This window comes from Psammomys obesus, unplaced genomic scaffold (genome assembly GCF_907164565.1).
Source record: "Psammomys obesus unplaced genomic scaffold, mPsaObe1.curated_primary_1811, whole genome shotgun sequence".
In the NCBI taxonomy this organism is placed as follows: domain Eukaryota; kingdom Metazoa; phylum Chordata; class Mammalia; order Rodentia; family Muridae; genus Psammomys; species Psammomys obesus.
Window position 1 is genome coordinate 33550179 of NW_026585797.1, and position 19182 is coordinate 33569360.

The window sequence follows — 19182 nt, forward strand, 5'->3', positions numbered from 1 at the left end:
TTATTATTATTATTATTATTATTATTATTATTATTATTATTATTATTCCAGGTTTAGCTAATTTTCTTGACAACCCAACACCAATTAAAGATGGTACCACTTGCAGGGGACTATGCCTGCCTACATCAATTGTGACAAACTCTCACACACATAGCCCACAACCTGATTAAAAAAAAAAAAAAAGTTACATAAGACTCCGTTTTCAGGGAATTCTAGGATGTGTCAAATTGACAATCAATGTAAACTAGGACACCTGACATCGACCTATAGCCTACACACTCAGACACACACAAACAACAAACACAACTGGCCATACCTGGCCATAATTCTAGCATTTGGAAGTCTTTAGCCTCCTTCCCCTCTTTGCAGAAGGATTGTAAATTCAAGTTCAGTCTGAGCTAAATAGTAAGACTCTTTTGCGGGCTGTGTGGGGAGATACAGTAGTTGGGACTCGGTTAAGTTAAGAGACTATACAACTGCCAACAACTGTCTCACAAAATCAACTATATAAGCAAAAAGGTTCACAAATAGTGTATACCAATCTGTACAGAGATGTGTTAAAATTTTTATATCCATTAGTGTTTATGAATAAAATCATGTATGTAGACTTTATATATGAGTGGTTGTATGTGGGATTTCCTTTGTTTTTATTCATAACCATCTTTTCCAAGAGCATATTAATTACTACTTAACTGATCTACTGCCTAACTGATCTCTCAAGAAAGAAAAGCATTGTTAATGGGATTTCACTTGCTTTTTAACTCTTAATAGCACTAATTCTGGTATATTCACCACTATAATGTCCAAACAATGAGTATGGGTGAAATTTTCATTTTAAAACTAAGCAAGCTCTCCTCTGTTATGGCTTACTTTTAAATTTTAATTTAAAAATAAGATGAAATAGAGCTCGCTCAGCGTCTTGCTTGTGGCTTTAGATGTGGGACTGCGCCAGCCTTCCTGCCTACCTGCTACCACACCCAACTCCCCGGTATGCTTGTGACGCAAACCCTCTGCAAACCGGAAGTGATACAAGATGTATAGGAAGTTCCTCCAGCCACTGTTCCGACTCTTGTGAGGACACGGAATAGTAAACCTCAGAAATTCTACTGTTGCACCGCTGCTGCTGGCGGCTACCGTGACTCCCTGGGGAAGCCATCATGGACATATCTGACCAAGAGGCAAACTGTTCATGTGCGGCCTTAGAGGATAAGAAAGAAGTTATTAAAGTCAGAGTTATTGGACAAGGTAAAAGTGAGATACACTTCAAAGTGAAAATGACAACACAGCTCAAAAAACTCAAAGAATCATATAGTCAAAGACAGGGTATCTCAGTGAATTTACTGAAGTTTCTCTTTGAAGGCCAGAGGATTGCTGATAACCACACTCCAGGAGAACTGGGGATGGAGGAGGAAGACGTGATTGAAGTTTATCAGGAACAAACTGGGGGTGGGCTGCATCATTCAACAGTTTAGGAAGATATGATTGAAGTTTATCAAGAACAAACGGGGAATCATTCAGCAGTTTAGATATTCGTAATTTTTCCTTTCCCCCAATACTTCTAATTTTTTAAAAATGTTCTTTTGTAATGTGGTATTCAGAGTGAATACTGTCACTCCATCTCTTTAGAACATCTGGGAATTGAATTCTAGTGTTCAATAGTCATTATTGTGCTGATTTTGGTGATCAGACCTCACCTTCCTTCATATTGCCCTCGTCTAAATTTCATATACTCACCCAAGGCTACCCTTCTCAGTGAGAGCTTCCTGTTGAGAGCTTCACGTAATTGGCCAAAAATTCGAGTATGTGGCTACTTCACATCTTGCCTGTGATTTTCAGGGGACGGTGGAATTTTTCAGAGAACTGAACTGCGGAAAGTGACCTTGCCTCAGACTGAAGCTGCTTCTAAAATCTGACGGTCTGGACCAAGAGAAAACTATCAAGTTTGGAGTCAAGATGACAGACCACAGCGAGAATAATAACTGACGGTAAAGACAGCTTCACTGAAGAGAAAGCAGCTCCAGATTGAAATAGTCTTGTCAGATAGCACAGAAATGTTTTAATATTCCTCCGCAGTTAATATTAAAATTATTCAAGCAAAAATTAATAGGAAATGTTTAAACTTATTGAAAAGAATGTAATATAACAAACATCAGGGCATTTGAAGTCATACTTTAACAAATGTATTCTGTAAAATTTACTTAGAACCAAAGTGTTTCACGTAAAATTAAGCTCTCAATCTAAACTCTCAATCTAATCTCATTATCTACTCTCCTTTTTGCTTCTCTTTTTAAAAAAAACATATTTATTTTGTTACTTTTAATGATGTGTATGTGAACATGAAATTCAGGTGCCTCATTTTTCTGGAGCTGGAGTTGGTGATGAATCCCAGCCCTCTGCAAGAGCAGTACTTAGAGTGCGCTCTTAACTAGCGGGATATCTTTCCAGCTCCTCTTCCTCCCTCAAAAGCAATCATTATTCTGCCGACAGCATACATGCATACGTGCATGGCTATGTGTACACACATACAGCACAATCTCGTTTATACTTTCATAACATAGATGCTTAAAAATAATACTTTTATGGTTGAAAAATATATATAGCTATTAAAATTATTCGTTTGAACTCTTTTGTCAATATTTTCAATTTAATTTTGTTCCTCTATGTAGATTTTATTACTTTTTCGTGAATTGTAGTGTTACACTGAATGTATGTTTGTTCGTTTAAAACTCTATGTATTTGTTGGTCTCAGTTTAAATTGTGGCAATACCTTGCTAGTAAGAATAGTGTTCTAGCGAGCATCCTACCATCTGTCTCCCGAGAAAAGGTACAAGCATGTGTTTAATATATATACCTGTTGTGGGATTAGAAAGGGAGTCTATGGGGGAGGCTTTGGGGTTTCAGGAAGGACTTAGGGAACAGAACCTCTGTTTAGAATGTTAACAAGGATCCTTCAGGCTCAAGAGAGGCCTAAGGAAGAATGATAAACTTCACTGAGTTAATCGAATTCTCACGTGTTAACTTTCTCATCTCTGTTTTTAATTGCTGAGTAGTATTCCAGTGTGTAAATGTACCACAGTTTCTGTATCCACTCCTCTGTTGAGGGACATCTGGGTTGTTTACAGGTTCTGGCTATTAGGAATAAGGCTGCTATGAAGATGGTTGAGCAAATGTCCTTATTGTTTACTTGAGCATCTTTTGGATATATGCCTAGGAGTGATATAGCTGGATCTTGAGGAAGCACTATTCCTAATTTTCTGAGAAAGCGTCAGATTGATTTCCAAAGTGGTTGTACAAGTTTACATTCCCATCAGCTCTTTGACCTCCCCCCACCTGGCGAGGGAGGAGCAGCCTTGCTAGGCCACAGAGGAGGACATTGCAGCCAGTCCTGATGAGGCCTGATAAACTAAGGTCAGATGGAAGGGGAGGAGGACCTCCCCTATCAGTAGACTTAGAGAGGAACAGGGAGATGAAGGAGGCAGGATGGGATTGCAAGGAAATGAGGGAGGGGGCTACATCTGGGATGCAAAGTAAATAACCTGTTTTGTGTGTGTATATATTATATACTTTCTCATCTCTGCTTCAGCTTTATGTGTCTGCTCTTAGACTTTATGTCAAGGTCAGCCATCAGCTTCTTGCCTCACATTACAAAGACTCCAAATTGAGCCTAAAGCTTCCATTAAATAATGTTTTCTTTTCAATGTAGTTTATATCAGATGCTAATGTCCTGAAATATCTTATAGCCATCAAAGTTATTGATTTTTATAAGTGCTTCGGGCTCTATTGACCATTTGTCATTCCCACTCCGACACTTAATAAGCTGGTCCACAACACACAATGCAAGTCCTGTAATAGCAGAGTGATTCCCTTTGCTGTCAGAAACTCCTATAAGCCTTCAAATTGCAGACAAATTCCCCCCAACGCACATACATTTCATTATTTAATATTAGCACCAAGTAGGAAAGTTATGGGAAAGCTTTAGACACACAAAGTGTGGGCCTTGTTCTAAGGCCAGAGGGGAACAAGTGAAGGATCTTAAGTAGAGGCATGATTTGTACTTAAGCTAGATAGATCCCTCGGGAAGTGATGGAAGGACTGATGGAGTTCAGACTAAAAACATCACCCTGATAGGCAATGACAGTTTGCCCTGAGATGTAAAACAGGTGAGTGAGCTCAAACACATAATTATAGGAATGAAATGAGCAGAAAGGAGGGCATCTGGGAGATTTCACATTACCTCAGGTTTGTCACTTCCACAGTATCACAAGGTCAAGCCACATGGTGAGAATGGGATCCAGAAGAAGGCAAATGTCTGTGATGTGCACATAGAGGTGTTTGCAGAAAACCTAGGGGTGTTTTCAGCAATGACTGCTGACATGCAGCTTAGTGGCCTAGAAAATGGTTTTTGGTTTGAGCAAAGGTTTTCCTTATAACTGTGAAAAAGAGAACAGAGCACATCTTGTCCCTAAATTTATAGTTAAAAAGGCATTAGAAATGTCCGGCAACTGAGTAATTTTTAATTGTCTGTTTAATCAGTTATGTATTTTTCCTCTTATTGCAAATAGATTTTTCTTCCCCTACTCCTCCTATCTTCTCCCACATCCCCTCCCATCCACATTAATCAGTTATAATTTTTAAAATACTTAATGGCATTTCAAAAGGAGGAAAAATATTTTCTCACTTGTAGAATATTTCACTAAAAATTTGATGTTTTCTGATTATTCCGTATCTGTGGAAGATAAAACCACCTGAAATAGACAGTGACACTGCTCCTCAAATGACTACTGACTAGTCATGGAAAAATTAATATCATAGAATGATATCAGTAAAATACATATAAAAGCAAATTATTTTTGCATATTGTTTGTCATTTTGTTTTCAAACCATTTTTTAATCTGTGAGGGTTGATTTTTCAGAATGACTGTGTAGAAGTTAATGATTTACTAGATCTTACACTTTACTTTATTTGCACAAAACAAATTATTATTTAGAGTCTCTTATTAGAGAACTCCAGCAAGAGTGTAGTCTACATTTTACAAAAAGACCCCAAACTGTTCATGAGGCTGCCTGTAGACTCTCTTTGCTCTTTGTTCCCCCAGATTCAATCCCCTGTTGCTAGCACTGCAACAGCCCACGAGATGCAACCTCCCTTGCCCTCTGTACACATCTCCTGTGGATCCCAAGAACCATCCCCTCCTAAAATCTCTGCCCCTGCTTGTCCCTTTATCCCAGCTCCCAACTCAAGCAGGCTCTTCCTGCTCAAAAACAAGCCACACCTGCCAGGAAAACCAGGTAGGCTGCCTACAGACCCCTCCCCTCTTTTTCCCCCCAGACCTCGTTCTCTAACTAGGGCTGCCCCAGTCTCTAACTAGGGATGCAACAGATCACAAGCTGCAACCCCTTCCCCACTACATCTCCTGCAGATCCCACAGACCATCCCCTCCTAACATCCTTTTCCACACTCATCTCTGTATCCCAACCTCAAACATCACCCAGCTGAGCAGGACAGTAAAATAGGAAACACAACCATCACATTCTCTGAAAATCCAGAGAGAAAACAGAAACCAAGAAACAAAACACCTACCCAACAAAGACAAACCCAGAAATTAGATTTATAATCATCCCAAATCCAGATGACCAGTGTAAGATCATAACTGCCAGAGAAAGGTGGCCCCACTAGAACCCAGCCATGCTACCAGAGTAGGCCCTCAACTTTCCAACATATCTGAAGCACAAGGAAAAGACTTTAAAACTAACTATACTAAGACAATAAAGGTCCTTAAAGAGTAAATTAATAAACCCCTTAAAGAACTCAATTTCAGGGTTAAGAGGAGTTTTGGAGCTGCAGAGGTGTCTCAAATGTTCATGGTGTTATGTAGTTACATGGGGCAGATTTCACATCCTGTGCTGTAATAGATATGGCAGGAAATAGACATAAAATTACTATTCAAAGTTGTTTTGTTTATGGGCATCAGTGGGACTCAGTTTAACTGCAATCACTAGGGGGCATGAGGGACTATAGCACCATAGCCCACCTTACTGGGGACCTCCATTTACAGAGAGAGGTCTAGAGCATGGGGACTCTGTTTGGAAAAAAGATCACTAGTACCTAGCAGGTAATTTGAACAGTGTAGCGGAGTTATTTTTGTGGGAGTTGTGACATTTGTGTTTATTTAATTTCTATATGTATACAATCATGGGTAACATTGGTCTACCTCACATTTTTCTTAGTTGAGTTTCCTTAGTTATCTTGATGAAATCTTGACAATATTTTTGGGCTTATATTCTTGGCATTTTTGCTTTATTCTTTCACAAAAATTGTGCACAATTTTCATTGTTGTGGTTGTAAAGTAAGTACAGAGGTCAAAAAAAAAAATAAGCCCCTTAAAGAAACCCAGGAAAACACAAACAAAAGAAGGAAATAAATAAATCCCTTAAAGAAAGTCAAGAAAATACAAACTGTTGAAGGAAACAAGTTAATTGTTCAAGACTTGAAAATGACATAGAAGCAATGAAAAAAAACTGAAGAAATTCAGGAAAAGAAAAATTTAGAAATTTGAATAGGAACTACAGTGGCATGTTTTGCCAATAGAATACAAGGGATGGAAGAGAAAAACTCGGACATTGAAGATACAATAGAAGAAATGGTCAAAGAACATGTTTAATCTAAAAAAATTCCTAGCACGAAACATACAGGAAACCTGGGACACTGTGGAAAGGCCAACTCCAAGAGTAATAGGAATAAAGGAGAAGAATTCCAGATCAAAGGCCCAGAAAATATTTCAAGAAAATCATAGAAGAAAATTTTTCTAACCTGAAGAAAGATGCCTATAAACATAAAGAAGCATACAAAATACCATATAGACTGTGCCAGAAAAAAGTTTTTTTGCCACATGATAAAATACTAAACATACAGAACAAAGAAAGAATATTAAAAGCTGCAAGGGAACAAAGCATGTAATATATAAAGGCAGATGAATCAGAATAACACCTGACTTCTCAATGAAGACTCAAAAAGCCAGAAAACCTGGAGAGATGCTTTGCAGAGTGTAAGAGATCACAGATGCCTATCCAGACGATTATTCCCAGCAAAACTTTCCATCACTATAGATTGATAAAATAAGATATTCCGTGATAAAGTCAAATTTAAACAATATTAAGAAATCCAACCTCAGTCTCTAGTGAAGAATCCTAGTAATGGGGGATACAATACAGTGTGTTAATGGCCATCTCTCATAGCCATTAGTGGGACTGAGTTGCATTCAATTGAGTTGTTGACCAACAATTTCCCATGGAAAACACAAACAACTGAGCCTAATGCTAAGATAAAGGGTTGCTCTTCTCAAACTGACAATGGGCCCCACTGATGAGGAAACATCCACAGAATTCATTGGTCATGGAGAAGTTGAGCTGGTACCTACATGGAGCTTTCACTCCTATGTTCTAAGAGTGAAGAGTTTGTGTGGGAAGGTGGTGCTCTGTAGGCTAGCAAGAGAGATATGTGGACATCAATTCAGCCATAAAACCTTAGACCTAAAATCTGTCCTTTCTGAAAAATATGCTAGGGCAATAGTGGCACAGAACTTGTGGGAGTAGCCAACCAATATCTGATTTGACTTAAGGCTGATTCCATAAGAAGGAACCCATACCTGATACTGCTTAGGTAAACAAAAACCAGAGACTAGGCAGCCCAGAGATCTAGGGTAAGACCACACATTAGTAGTCTTATTCAGTCAGATTTCCTCTAGCAGCAGATGGGTATAGATGCAGACCCACAGCTAGACTACATGCAGAGAGTCTAAATGGGAAGTCTCTATCAAATCCCTCCCCTCAGATCATAGGGGATCTCACCCAAGAGGATGGGGAAATATTACAAGAGTCAGAAGGGATAGAGGACACCAGGAGAACATGGCCCTCTGAATCAACTAAAGAAGGCACACATGAGCTCACAGAGAGTGAAACAGCAAGCCCAGGACTGAGAAGTATCTACACCAGGTCCTCTACATACATATCATAGCCATTAGCTTAGTATTTTTATGGAACTCTTCACTTTGCGAACAAGTGGGTCTCAAACTTTTGTTCCTGCTCTTGGTACTCTTTTCTTCCTGTTAGGTTTCTGTGTCCAACATTGATACAATACTTTTTTGCTACATCTTATGTTTTATTTTTGTCATGTTTGGTTGTTGTTTCTTGGAAGTCTGTTCCTTTCTAATGAAAGAAAAAAAGAGGGAGTGGATCTGGATGGGAGTGGATGTGGAAAAGAACTGGGAGGAATGAAGAGAGGGAAATGTATAATCAGGATATATTGTATGAGAAAGCATCTATATTCAGAGAAAGAGAGACAGAGACAGAGAGAACTCATCCATAAGACTGGTCTGTAGGCAAGGCTGTGGAGCATTTTCTTAATTAATGATTAATCAGGAAGGGCCCAGTACAGAGTGAGTAAACCTCTCCAGGGATGGTGGCCTGGATTCTTTATAATACTCAGGTTGAGCAAGCCAAGAGGGAATAAGCCAGTAAGAAGGCACTCTTCCCCCGTGTTCTTTGCATCAGCTCCTCCCTCCAGGATCCTGCCTTGTTTAAGTTCCTGTCCTGACTTCCTCTGATGAACAATGTTGTGGACATACAAGCCAAATAAGCCCTTTTCTCTCCCCTTAAAAAAAGAACACTTTGCACTCACTGATTCTATGATTCTATTGCAATGGTAACAGCCAGCACTAATGGAGACTGGACATACTGGGAACCAGGGTGCTAACTAGCTCAATTATCTCACTTTTCAGATGCGGAAAATGAGCATCTAAGAAGTTTTACCTAACTTGTCATACACTAATGAAATCCCTAACGCAGATCTGCTGACTTCTGTCATGTTTTAAATTGCTATGTTTAAATGGCGCAAGTATATGAAAATACAATAATGAAACCCATTGTTTTGTATGTTAAACTAACAATTAACAAAAATAAAGAGCTATATGTGTTTGTTCTACTTTGAAATTATATTCTTGCATCAATTTTGGCTTTATCTCTTAATGAGAAGCCAGGAATTCACTTCTGTGCCACTGAAGAGGTGAGTCTAGGACTTGAGAAGCTCTTTTTCTTCAGAACACTTTGGGCTTGGCCACGTCTTCTGATGCATCTTGCTCCCTCCAGCAAACCAGCACAAGCTTCAGGGGCACAGGGCTAGATCACTGTACCTTTTAGTACTGAAGTTGTGCTTGGAGAGGAGCAGGGTAGGATTTACTAGTCAGGCTACAGTGTGTTAATGGCCAAATCCTATCCTCAGGATAGGATTTACTGGTCAGTTCCTAGCCTCTTTCTCTTGTATTTTTTTTTTCTTTAGGGAACAGCCACGCATATTAGAAACATAGCTGTGCCAGGTACTATTTCCTCTTCTAGTGGAGGTGTGCCTTCAGAGGGCTTTCTCTGCTGGTCTCTAACCGCCAGGCAAGTGACTACTTGGCTTCCCTTGAAAACACAGAAGCACCACTTCCAGGTACAGTCTGTAGGCTCAAAGTGGTTTCCTCAAACAACAGAAAGTCAAAATGGATGGTATGAATTGTACAGGTGTCCTTACAATGAATAATGAATGAAAAAGCGCATGTGTGTGAAACAGCACAAACATCACCCCATATACACACATACAAAGGCAAGAGGTCTTGCCACTTTGTAATCTGAAATATGGGAACAGTTTTATTTTCCATAGAGGTCATGTGCAGAGCATTAATAAGCTAAAGTACACAAATCCAAATGACAAATGTTGATTACCAAACTGCCCACAAAGCTCATATTTGCTTCAGTGTGTTTAAAGATGCTTGAAGGCTGTAAATCTCTGGCCCTCATGGTTACTATTGATTGGTGCGAACAGCACCCTTGTTTTTGACTAATAAAGGGAATAGTTTCTCTTTACTTTAGAGCAGATATCATATGGAGTAGTTAATTTTTCACTTTTGGAAAATGTGTTCCCTGATTCCTTGGAGGTTCCATAACTATCTTAAGAAAATCTGTGTGTGAAGCCACAGCATTGCCTAAGAGATCTCGGTCTGGGCTTCTTCATTTTCAGCTTTAGGGTATGAATAACACCAGCAATACACAAAAGTGTGCCTGAATCTTTTTCTTCGTTATTTAAGTGTGTTTTTCAAAAGAAGTAGTCTAATTTTGAACTTGTGGATGAATAATAGAGAATGTAGGGGATGGAGAGGGGGCTCAAGCAGTAAAGTGCTTGCCAGAAAATATGAGGACCCGAGTTTGATCTCCAGCACCCACACAAAAAGCCAGAAATGGTGATGAGTATGTGTAATCCTAGCCCTGGAGAGGAGAGGATCCCTGGAGCTTACTAGTTGGCTGGTCCAGCCAGTTGGTGAACCTAAGGTTTAAAGAAAGACTCTGCCTCAAAAAATCAAAGTGGAGGACAATAGTGAAAAATACCCAACTTCAATCTCTACTCTCCACATGCACACCCAGACATGCACATGAGCGCCCTTACACATCTATGCAATGAGGACGACACACATGCCCTGCACACATACATAGAACACAGAATTTTATTAAAAGTTGGTTGCATTGGCTAAAATTATTTTTGAAGAGATTTACTTAGGCAAGACAGTGGATGCCAGATATCCCAGCATTCAGGATGCTGAGACAGGGTTCATGACATTAGCATGGGCATCTTAGTAAAATCCTATCTCAAAATAAGTATAAAAGAATCTGAGAACATAGAACACTACTGGGAAAACTTTTATCAAGACAAACAAAATAAAATTCTCCTTAAACATTAAATAACTTAAAAATTAGTGACTATATTCATCATAGTACACTTATAGCATGTTTTTAAACCATTTGTCCCTAAAATAAAGGAGGGACTGAGAAGGATTTTCACTTGGTCAATGTGTTTTTGGGACAGAGTGTACTCTGCCATTTATAAACCTGGAGATTTAATTTAAAGTTCAATAATTGAACGAGATGATACAATGACCTTTCATATAAATTCAATATTTCTTATCTTTCCCAAAGAACAAAATGTCTTATTTTCCATAGTCACCATTGTTTGCTGGTCTGTAAGGTCTTTGCTGAAATTTCTATAACTTAACATGGATTATACATCTGCTGCCACACTTCAGTGTCAACAGTTTGCTAACAAGAGCTCGGAGATATTGTGGTGATTAAATGGAAACTAACGTCTCTCTTTGTTAAATAGAACACTGAAGTCCTGTAAGATCCCTTTCCACCCTGCTCAACTGCAGATCACTCCTGCCAAAAAAACAGTGAGCTGCAACAGATCACCAGCTGTGGCCTCCCTGCCCACCTTCTCCACTACCCACCTCTCCTGTAGACTGCCCAAACTACACCCTTCTGATGCCCTCCCCCACTCCTTCCTGTATCACAATCTTCAACACCAGCAGTGATTACCTATGAATATACCAGCTTAACAGGTCAGCAAAACAGGCAACACATAGTAATCCACAGTCTGAGAATCCAGAGAGGAAACAGAACCCAAGGAACAAAACACCCACCTAACAAAGAGAAACTCCAAAATTAGCACCTACATCTACAATCGCCCCAAATTCAGATAGCTAGATGCAAGTATAAAAACACAATCTATAACAGTTACAACAATATGTCTCTACTAGATGTCTCTACTAGAATCCAGCTACCTTATGAGAGCAGGCCCTGAATATTCCCACATAGATGAAGTACAAGAAAGGGGCCAAAAAAAAAAATATCACCCTCATATGCTTCCTACTTAAAACAACAAACAGCAGCAACTTGGAAACTTTGGGTTTGAGTTTCAGAATTTATTCATGTCAAAAGTGTTCTTTCTCCTTTCCTTCCCTCCTCTTTCCCTTACTTTATGATTTTTAGAGGCACGGAGAAGGAGAATGCAACTGCCTAGATTGACTTTCAAGAACTGCAAGCAGGTGGGGAAAAGGTTAGAGATGTAGCTCGGAGGCAGAGCTCTTACTTCTCATGTGCAAGGCCCCACATTCGATCCCTAGTACTCAGGTGAGAAGAGGTAGGATGAGTAAATCTGAAAGTTCTCATCATTAATAATGATATATGCTTGAGCAGAAATATGTGTTTAGACCGACTGAGGTTGATGTAATAATGTGTATATAAAGAAAACTTTATTTAGTATCACTTCAATGTCACCAACTTTCATTCTTTTGTGTTATCAGTTAAGAATAAACTTAAATTGAGAAAAACTTAGGGCCATTTATGTTTATACTGTTGTGGATTGTATTTGCATGAGAAGAGATTCAGTTTGTCAAAAATATAATGCATCAGCGTAAAATGCACTGCTGGTCAGCTTTATTTTCAGAAGACTTACACACCGTAGTGGGCGGAAAGTACCACTGAGGCTGCTGTATTCTGAAAAGCTGAACAAAGACAGCACCATGCAACGTTTGGTGGGCAAATGCTATGAGCCCAGAAAAACAGCCATTCTTGACGTTGGTCAGGGTGACACAAATGTTGTGCCATTGTTCTGTGGCATGTCTGGGCAAATGTCCTCTCAGTGTCCCATTGGAAGGAGCCCACATTTTGCTCCCTTACCATTTTGGAGCCCCTTTCACAACTTAGCTTTTACCTGATCCTCCACCTTCACCTGCCTGTTTCTTGGGATTGGGCTGTCACAGTCACCCTCCGAAGCACATAACTGAGTTGGTTAGAGGCTGTCTAATACAGAAATCTCCTATTAGGCAAAGTTTGGCGGGGAACTTAATCTCACAGTCTACCAGTCTAGTTTCCTTTATCCATAAAAGTGTTCCTGGCTTTTTGAAGTAGAAATGTTCTTTAATGGGTAAATCTATCCCACACATCACAAGATATTTACAGCCTGGGCCTGGCATTAGATACTGGCATACTTGCCCCTTAAACATCATACCAACCCTATTTCCATAGCTCTCATTTGGGTGAAGCTTTCAGCATCTCTCAGATTCTCTTCTTTTAAAGCAGGAACAAAGAGAGAGATTTTGCAGTTTGTTTATTTGTTTTGCATCAAAACTGCCATGGGAATTTGTCTTGAAACTGCAAAAGTTCGCAACATTTTATTGGAAAATATACTTGGGGAATGTATAGCTTGAGTGATCTCTCTTTTTTTCTAGTAGAAAACTACCTGGAGAGAGGAAAATAAACCAGGTCCATTCTGATCAGTGATTCAGTGTTGAAGAAACAGCTGGTTTTTTAGCAGCTATCCTTGTTCTTGATTTTAACATTGTTAATGATTCACTTAATAAATTGGAACGCTTACATTTCTTTAACTAACGGTGGCCACAGTCATGTACAATTTGAAAAGAAAATCCCTAAAAGTTGAGCTATAGATGAAGCATTTAAAAAAAAACTTGGAATTATAGCCTTAATGTTTTTATTTTATGCAAGCAATAGCTTGAATGGCTACTTTTTAAAAAAAAAATATATAATGAATACTACAAAACTTCCACAAAGTTCACTTGAAGGCCACACAAGATCTTTATATGGTAATTAAAATTAACAAAAATATGTTCCAAAATGTCTTGAGCATCCAGGCCTTAGACGTATGAAGGAACAACTTTTTTTTTTCTTTTTTTTTCCCCCCCTGGGGTAGTAAATGAGGAAGAAAAATACATAGATAACAAATTATTGCAAGATAATAAGACAAATAATTCTTTTTTTAAACTTTTTAAAATTTTTTTTATTAATTACACTTTATTCATTTTGTATCCTCCCATAAGCCCCTCCCTCCTCCCCTCCCGATCCCACCTTCCCTCCCCTTTCTGCATGCATGCCCCTCCCCAAGTCCACTGATAGGGGAGGTTCTCCTCTCCTTTCTGATCTTAGTCTATCAGTTCTCATCAAAAGTGGCTGCATTGTCCTCTACTGTGGCCTGGTAAGGCTGCTCCCCCCTCAGGGGGAGGTGATCAAAGAGCAGGCCAATCAGATTATGTCAGAGGCAGTCCCTCTTCCCATTACTAGGTAACCCACTTGGACACTGAACTGCCATGGGCTACATCTGTGAAGGGGTTCTAGGTTATCTCCATGAATAGTCCTTGGTTGGAGTATGAGTCTCTGTGAAGTTCCCTGTGTTCAAATTTTCTTGTTCTGTTGCTCTCCTTGTGGAGTTCCTGTCCTCTCCAGCTCTTACTATTTCCCACTTCTTACATAAAATTCCATTCACTCTGCCCGACAGTTGGCCATCAGGCTCAGCATCTGCTTTGATAGTCAGCAGGGCAGAGGCTTTCAGAGGCCCTCTGTGGTAGGTTCCTAGTTTGTTTCCTGTTTTCTTCTTCTGGCTTTCAGAGGCCCTCTGTAGCAGGTTCCTAGGTTGTTTCCTGTTTTCTTCTTCTTCTGATGTCCATCCTCTTTGCCTTTCAGGTGGGGATTGAACATTTTAGTTAGGGTCCTCTCTCTTGCTTAGTTTCTTTAGATGCACAGATTTTAGTGGGTTTGTCCTATGTTGTATGTCTATATGAGTAAGTATATACCATGTGTGTCTTTTTGCTTCTGGGACAACTCACTCAGGATGATCCTTTCCAGGTCCCACCATTTACCTGCAAATTTCATGATTTCCTTATTTTTCATTGCTGAGTAATACTCCATTGTATAGATGTACCACAGTTTCTGCATCCATTCTTCAGTTGAGGGGCATCTGGGCTGTTTCCAGCTTCTGGCTATTACAAATAAAGCTGCTACAAACATGGTTGAGCAAATGTCCTTTTTGTGTACTTGAGCCTCTTTTGGATATATGCCTAGGAGTGATATGGCTGGATCTTGAGGAAGCGCTATTCCTAGTTGTCTGAGAAAGCACCAGATTGATTTCCAGAGTGGTTGTACAAGTTTACATAAGGAACAACTTTTTTATTTTATTTTATTTTATTTTATTAATTACACTTTATTCATTTTGTATCCTCCCATAAGCCCCTCCCTCCTCCCCTCCCGATCCCACCCTCCCTCCCCTTTCTGCATGCATGCCAGTCCCCAAGTCTACTGATAGGGGAGGTTCTCCTCTCCTTTCTGATCTTAGTCTATCAGTTCTCATCAAAAGTGGCTGCATTGTCCTCTACTGTGGCCTGGTAAGGCTGTTCCCCCCTCAGGGGAGGTGATCAAAGAGCAGGCCAATCAGATTATGTCAGAGGCAGTTCCTCTTTCCATTACTAGGTAACCCACTTGGACACTGAACTGCCATGGGCTACATCTGTGCAAGGGTTCTAGGTTATCTCCACGAATAGTCCTTGGTTGGAGTATGAGTCTCTGTGAAGTTCCCTGTGTTCAAATTATCTTGTTCTGTTGCTCTGCTTGTGGAGTTCCCGTCCCCTCCAGGAACAACTTTTTAAATGCTGAGTGCAACCAGAGATAGAGAAATATGCATCTCATGGTCTCCTATTCTCCCAGGTTAAGGCTTCTCTCCTCTGAATCACTTTACTGCCTATCTAGAGGCATTTGGAAATATGATACAAGAAGGCAGTTCTATTGGAACTTAATGTTTGGGGGCCAGGGACTTTAAGCTACGTATAACAAATAAGACTAGTTACATAAAGCAGAGCCATCTTGTGTGAATGCCAGCAGGATTGGGAAACACTGTCACACATGTAACAAACAAAACTGCAACACCATTCTCTGGGACAAAGGGAAAGTTAGTCATGTGTTTTGTCTTGGAGCCAGTGTCAGCTTGGAGCACAGGAAGCTCTGAGATCCTTCTCACCTGTCTTTTGGGTTTCTGTACACTCCATGGTCAACTACTTCCACTTGACACCTTGCAAATAAGCCTAGAGAATAATAACACACTATGTTGTCTGAAAGTATGCTCATGTGTTTTTGAAAATACTCTTATGTCTCTCACATCTCCTTTTATCTGCACTCATCTGCTGGGAAAGTATATGAAATAGTCTTCCAAATACTGTTCAGGTTAAAGACTCCCCTAACCGAACTGTCTCTCCCCACATAGAGCTGCTAGATGTTCCTAGAACATCATTCATTCAATGCTATTTCTCTACCCTCAAATCTTTAAGCTTTAATTTTCTACCAGTGTTCCCCTTTATCCCCATTCAAGGATATTTTAAAGGTATCGCAGAATATCCTCATTTTTTATATTTCCTATGTTATATAACATAGCATTTGAAAATTCTGAATATGCCTTGGAAAGTGTCGTTCCTAACTCACAAGAATTATGTTCAAACATTCTGTAGTGCTGTTATTTCATTCCAAGCCTGTAGTTCAATCCTTCTTTGTAATCACACCATATTATTACTGAAAGGAATAGAACACTTAGCTTCATATTTTTTTTTTTGTAATTTGTTAATACTGCAAACTTTCTCTGCTTCTTTATTAGATCATATTGTATGCTGCTAAGTGGGCATACTAAGCAAATGCCAACAAGTCCACAAGCAATTGTTTATTTCTTTTTTCTTTTTTTTTAATGTTCAGGTTTTTTTTTAATTTTATTTTTTTTCTGTTTATTTCTTGTTGAAAACAATTGCACAGTTTATTTTCTCAAACCACAACATCTCATGGATATTTGGCACTAACAGATCTTATGATGCGCCTGGAGGCTATGGCATAACTCAATTCTCTACACAAACAGTAAGAGGTCCATCATAAGATTACAAGAGATTTTTTTGTACAGTTAATGGAAGTGTTCTAGTATAGTCCATGAATCTTAGAGCCACAACATATGGAAAAGAAAAAGAAGCAGATGTAGATAGATGGTGATATCAGTTGGATTCGCTTACACATAATTCCTTTCTGAACTAGCCTTTGCATCCAGATGATCCCTGAGGATCAACTTTCCAATTTCTTTCTTTCCAATTTGTTACCAAAGTACTCAATAAATAACTGCTTTTAAATACAAGAAAACTCAAACAATCTAAACCTAATTTCTTAACATTTATAGGCACGAGTCTGATATAGAAACACTCTTGAACTGTAGTGAGGTAAACAGCAAGCTTTATTGGTTCTTTCATGTCAGACCCAAAGTACTTCGGCCTGCAAATCCCCATGTTTTTCAGAAACAGCACCTATCTCAAGAATAATCACACCTTTAAAAATATGTCCATACATTCTTTTTATTTCCTCTTATCATTTTAAATAAAGAAGGAAAGTGTTTATCATTTCTATTCAGTTACATAGAATTGGAACATTGCTATGTAACAGAAATCACACTAATGCACAGGGATAGAAGATCAATCCGCTTTGGTCTAGGCTGCAAACAATTAAGTCTTGACCTTGTAAACATTTCCATAGGAGGTAGAACATAGACATTTGACATTTTGTCAAATAAGTGATAGTAAACAATGATTATGAGATCCAAATAAATTAAAGATATTGTGAAGGCATTGAATATACTTTTCTTGTTTTAGAAACCAAAGATGAAGAAACGTAGAGATTTTTCAATAAATTAGAAAGTGAAATATTATATCTTTGTAATGTTTGCATCTTCAAATTTCCATTGGCTTCACTGATAGTTTTTAAAGTTATGGTAAATAATGACTTCACATTTTAGCCTATGTGTGTGCAATACAAGTTATTTCCATTCACTACGGAGTTGTAAAAAGTATCAGCGACCTAAAAAAATGTTCATCCACTGCATATTCCACCTTCTTTTCTGTCATGGCAGCTGGGAGTGGATAATGACATTGGTGAAACAGAGATTTTTGAGTTTCAACTGCATTGTTCATTTAGGTGCCTCCAGCTGCTGCCCCCATAAACACAGTGTTGATGGGTGGTAAAGAGGACACCATTTCTCTACTGCTTGCTTCATTGGAGTCCAGATTATCTTGCACTGGATACTGATTGGAAGTTCCATACATACACTGGGATGAAGATGAAGGAATCTGGGTTTGCAAATTGGAAGCTGGAAAGGAAAATGTAGTCAACAATTGAAAACAAATTGATGTGTTCTTTATTCTGCAAGCGCCACTCACTTTTTGAACCTCTGACAGTTTTTGCATTTAGCATAAATCAGTGGTTTTAAATGCGAGTGTACATAGTTCACCAGAACAATCCTATTTTCTTCAATTTTTCCCATTTGCTGTCCTCCCATTATTATTTCTACATATTTGGCAGAGGGAAACTCAATGTCACATTCCATCTCTCACTAAAATATGTCTCCAGTCTACTTGTCCTTTCTGTCTGCACCTCCGATCACCATCTTTCCCTAGACCGATACAGCAGCTTCATGTTCCCACCTCTGCTTAAGGGTCTTACCCTCCAAGGAGCTAGAAAGAAAGTGCTGACGCATAAAGCCATTTCTACTCTTTTCTCAGCTGACCATGACTTACACTCTAGGAACAAAACCCAGTCTCCTTGCAGGATTCATAAAATCCTATATGAGCTGACTTTTAAATTTTACTCTGCTCCATTCTCTCACTTGTTTAGCTGCTCAAGCCACATTGATTTTTCTCTCTGCTCACTGAAATTTGCATCTTTTTTATTTAATTTCAGAGGCTCTCTAATGACTGTTTCTTTTATCTGAATCTTCTCCATCGGATTTTCACAGTGTTTCCTGGATTTCCCAGCTCTCAATTCAAAGATCTCTGCCTAAGATCCCACTCCTGATATGTGCCACAAATAGTTCCTACTTTGTCAGCCACCACTTTTCATACTTCTGAGAACTTAAAATTATCTTTTAATGAACTTTTAGTATTTCAAGTAATCAGTTTTATCTTAGCATCTTCATACATATGGTCTTTATACTTGTTCTGATTTAGTCCCATCCTCCACTGGCCTTTTCCATACTCCTTTTCCTCTCCTGCTGGTTCCCTCTTCCCAATTAATTCCAGTGTCTACTTTCCCATTGCATGCATTCTGTTATTAAATATTTTCCATGTCTATTAAGAGCTCTTTCTCCTTTCTCATGATCCTTTATGACCTATATAGCATACATACATATTAATGTGCTTCTCTCAGTCTCTGTTTCTCTCTGTCTTTGTCTCTCTCTCACACACACACATACACATACAGACATATAAATACAGGTTCCACGTATGTGGTGGTTATCTTTCTGATGAAATTAACTTCTTAATATATTCATTTGTATATTCATTGCCTTAAACTTTTCCTTCTAGAACATGAACTTCCTTCAAGCAGAAACTACATCCTGATTACCTTGGTACCCTCATACCTGGGGTCTGATATGTAGTTGATCTACAAACATTCAAGAGGTCTACTTCTTTCTTGCATTGCTGATGCCTTCTCATTGTCAAAGGCAGTGTGTTCTCT

The 19182-nt window shown here is 39.0% G+C and overlaps 2 protein-coding genes across 4 annotated transcripts in view; one reads left to right on the top strand and one right to left on the bottom strand.

Moving 5' to 3' along the window:
• Positions 1-1157: 1157 nt before the first annotated feature.
• Positions 1158-1472, top strand: LOC129670694 (small ubiquitin-related modifier 1-like). The gene has a single exon (XM_055599244.1). The coding sequence runs from the start codon at positions 1158-1160 to the stop codon at positions 1470-1472; it is 315 nt and encodes a 104-aa protein (XP_055455219.1).
• A 15449-nt stretch (positions 1473-16921) lies between these two features.
• Positions 16922-19182, bottom strand: part of Rfx6 (regulatory factor X6) — a 56332-nt gene continuing 54071 nt past the window's right edge. For all 3 annotated transcript variants that reach the window (XM_055599216.1, XM_055599218.1, XM_055599215.1), the window contains one exon: positions 16922-17815. In XM_055599216.1, the coding sequence (XP_055455191.1) occupies positions 17640-17815 (176 nt within the window). In that variant the 3' untranslated portion in view covers positions 16922-17639. The remainder of the gene's footprint in view (positions 17816-19182) is intronic.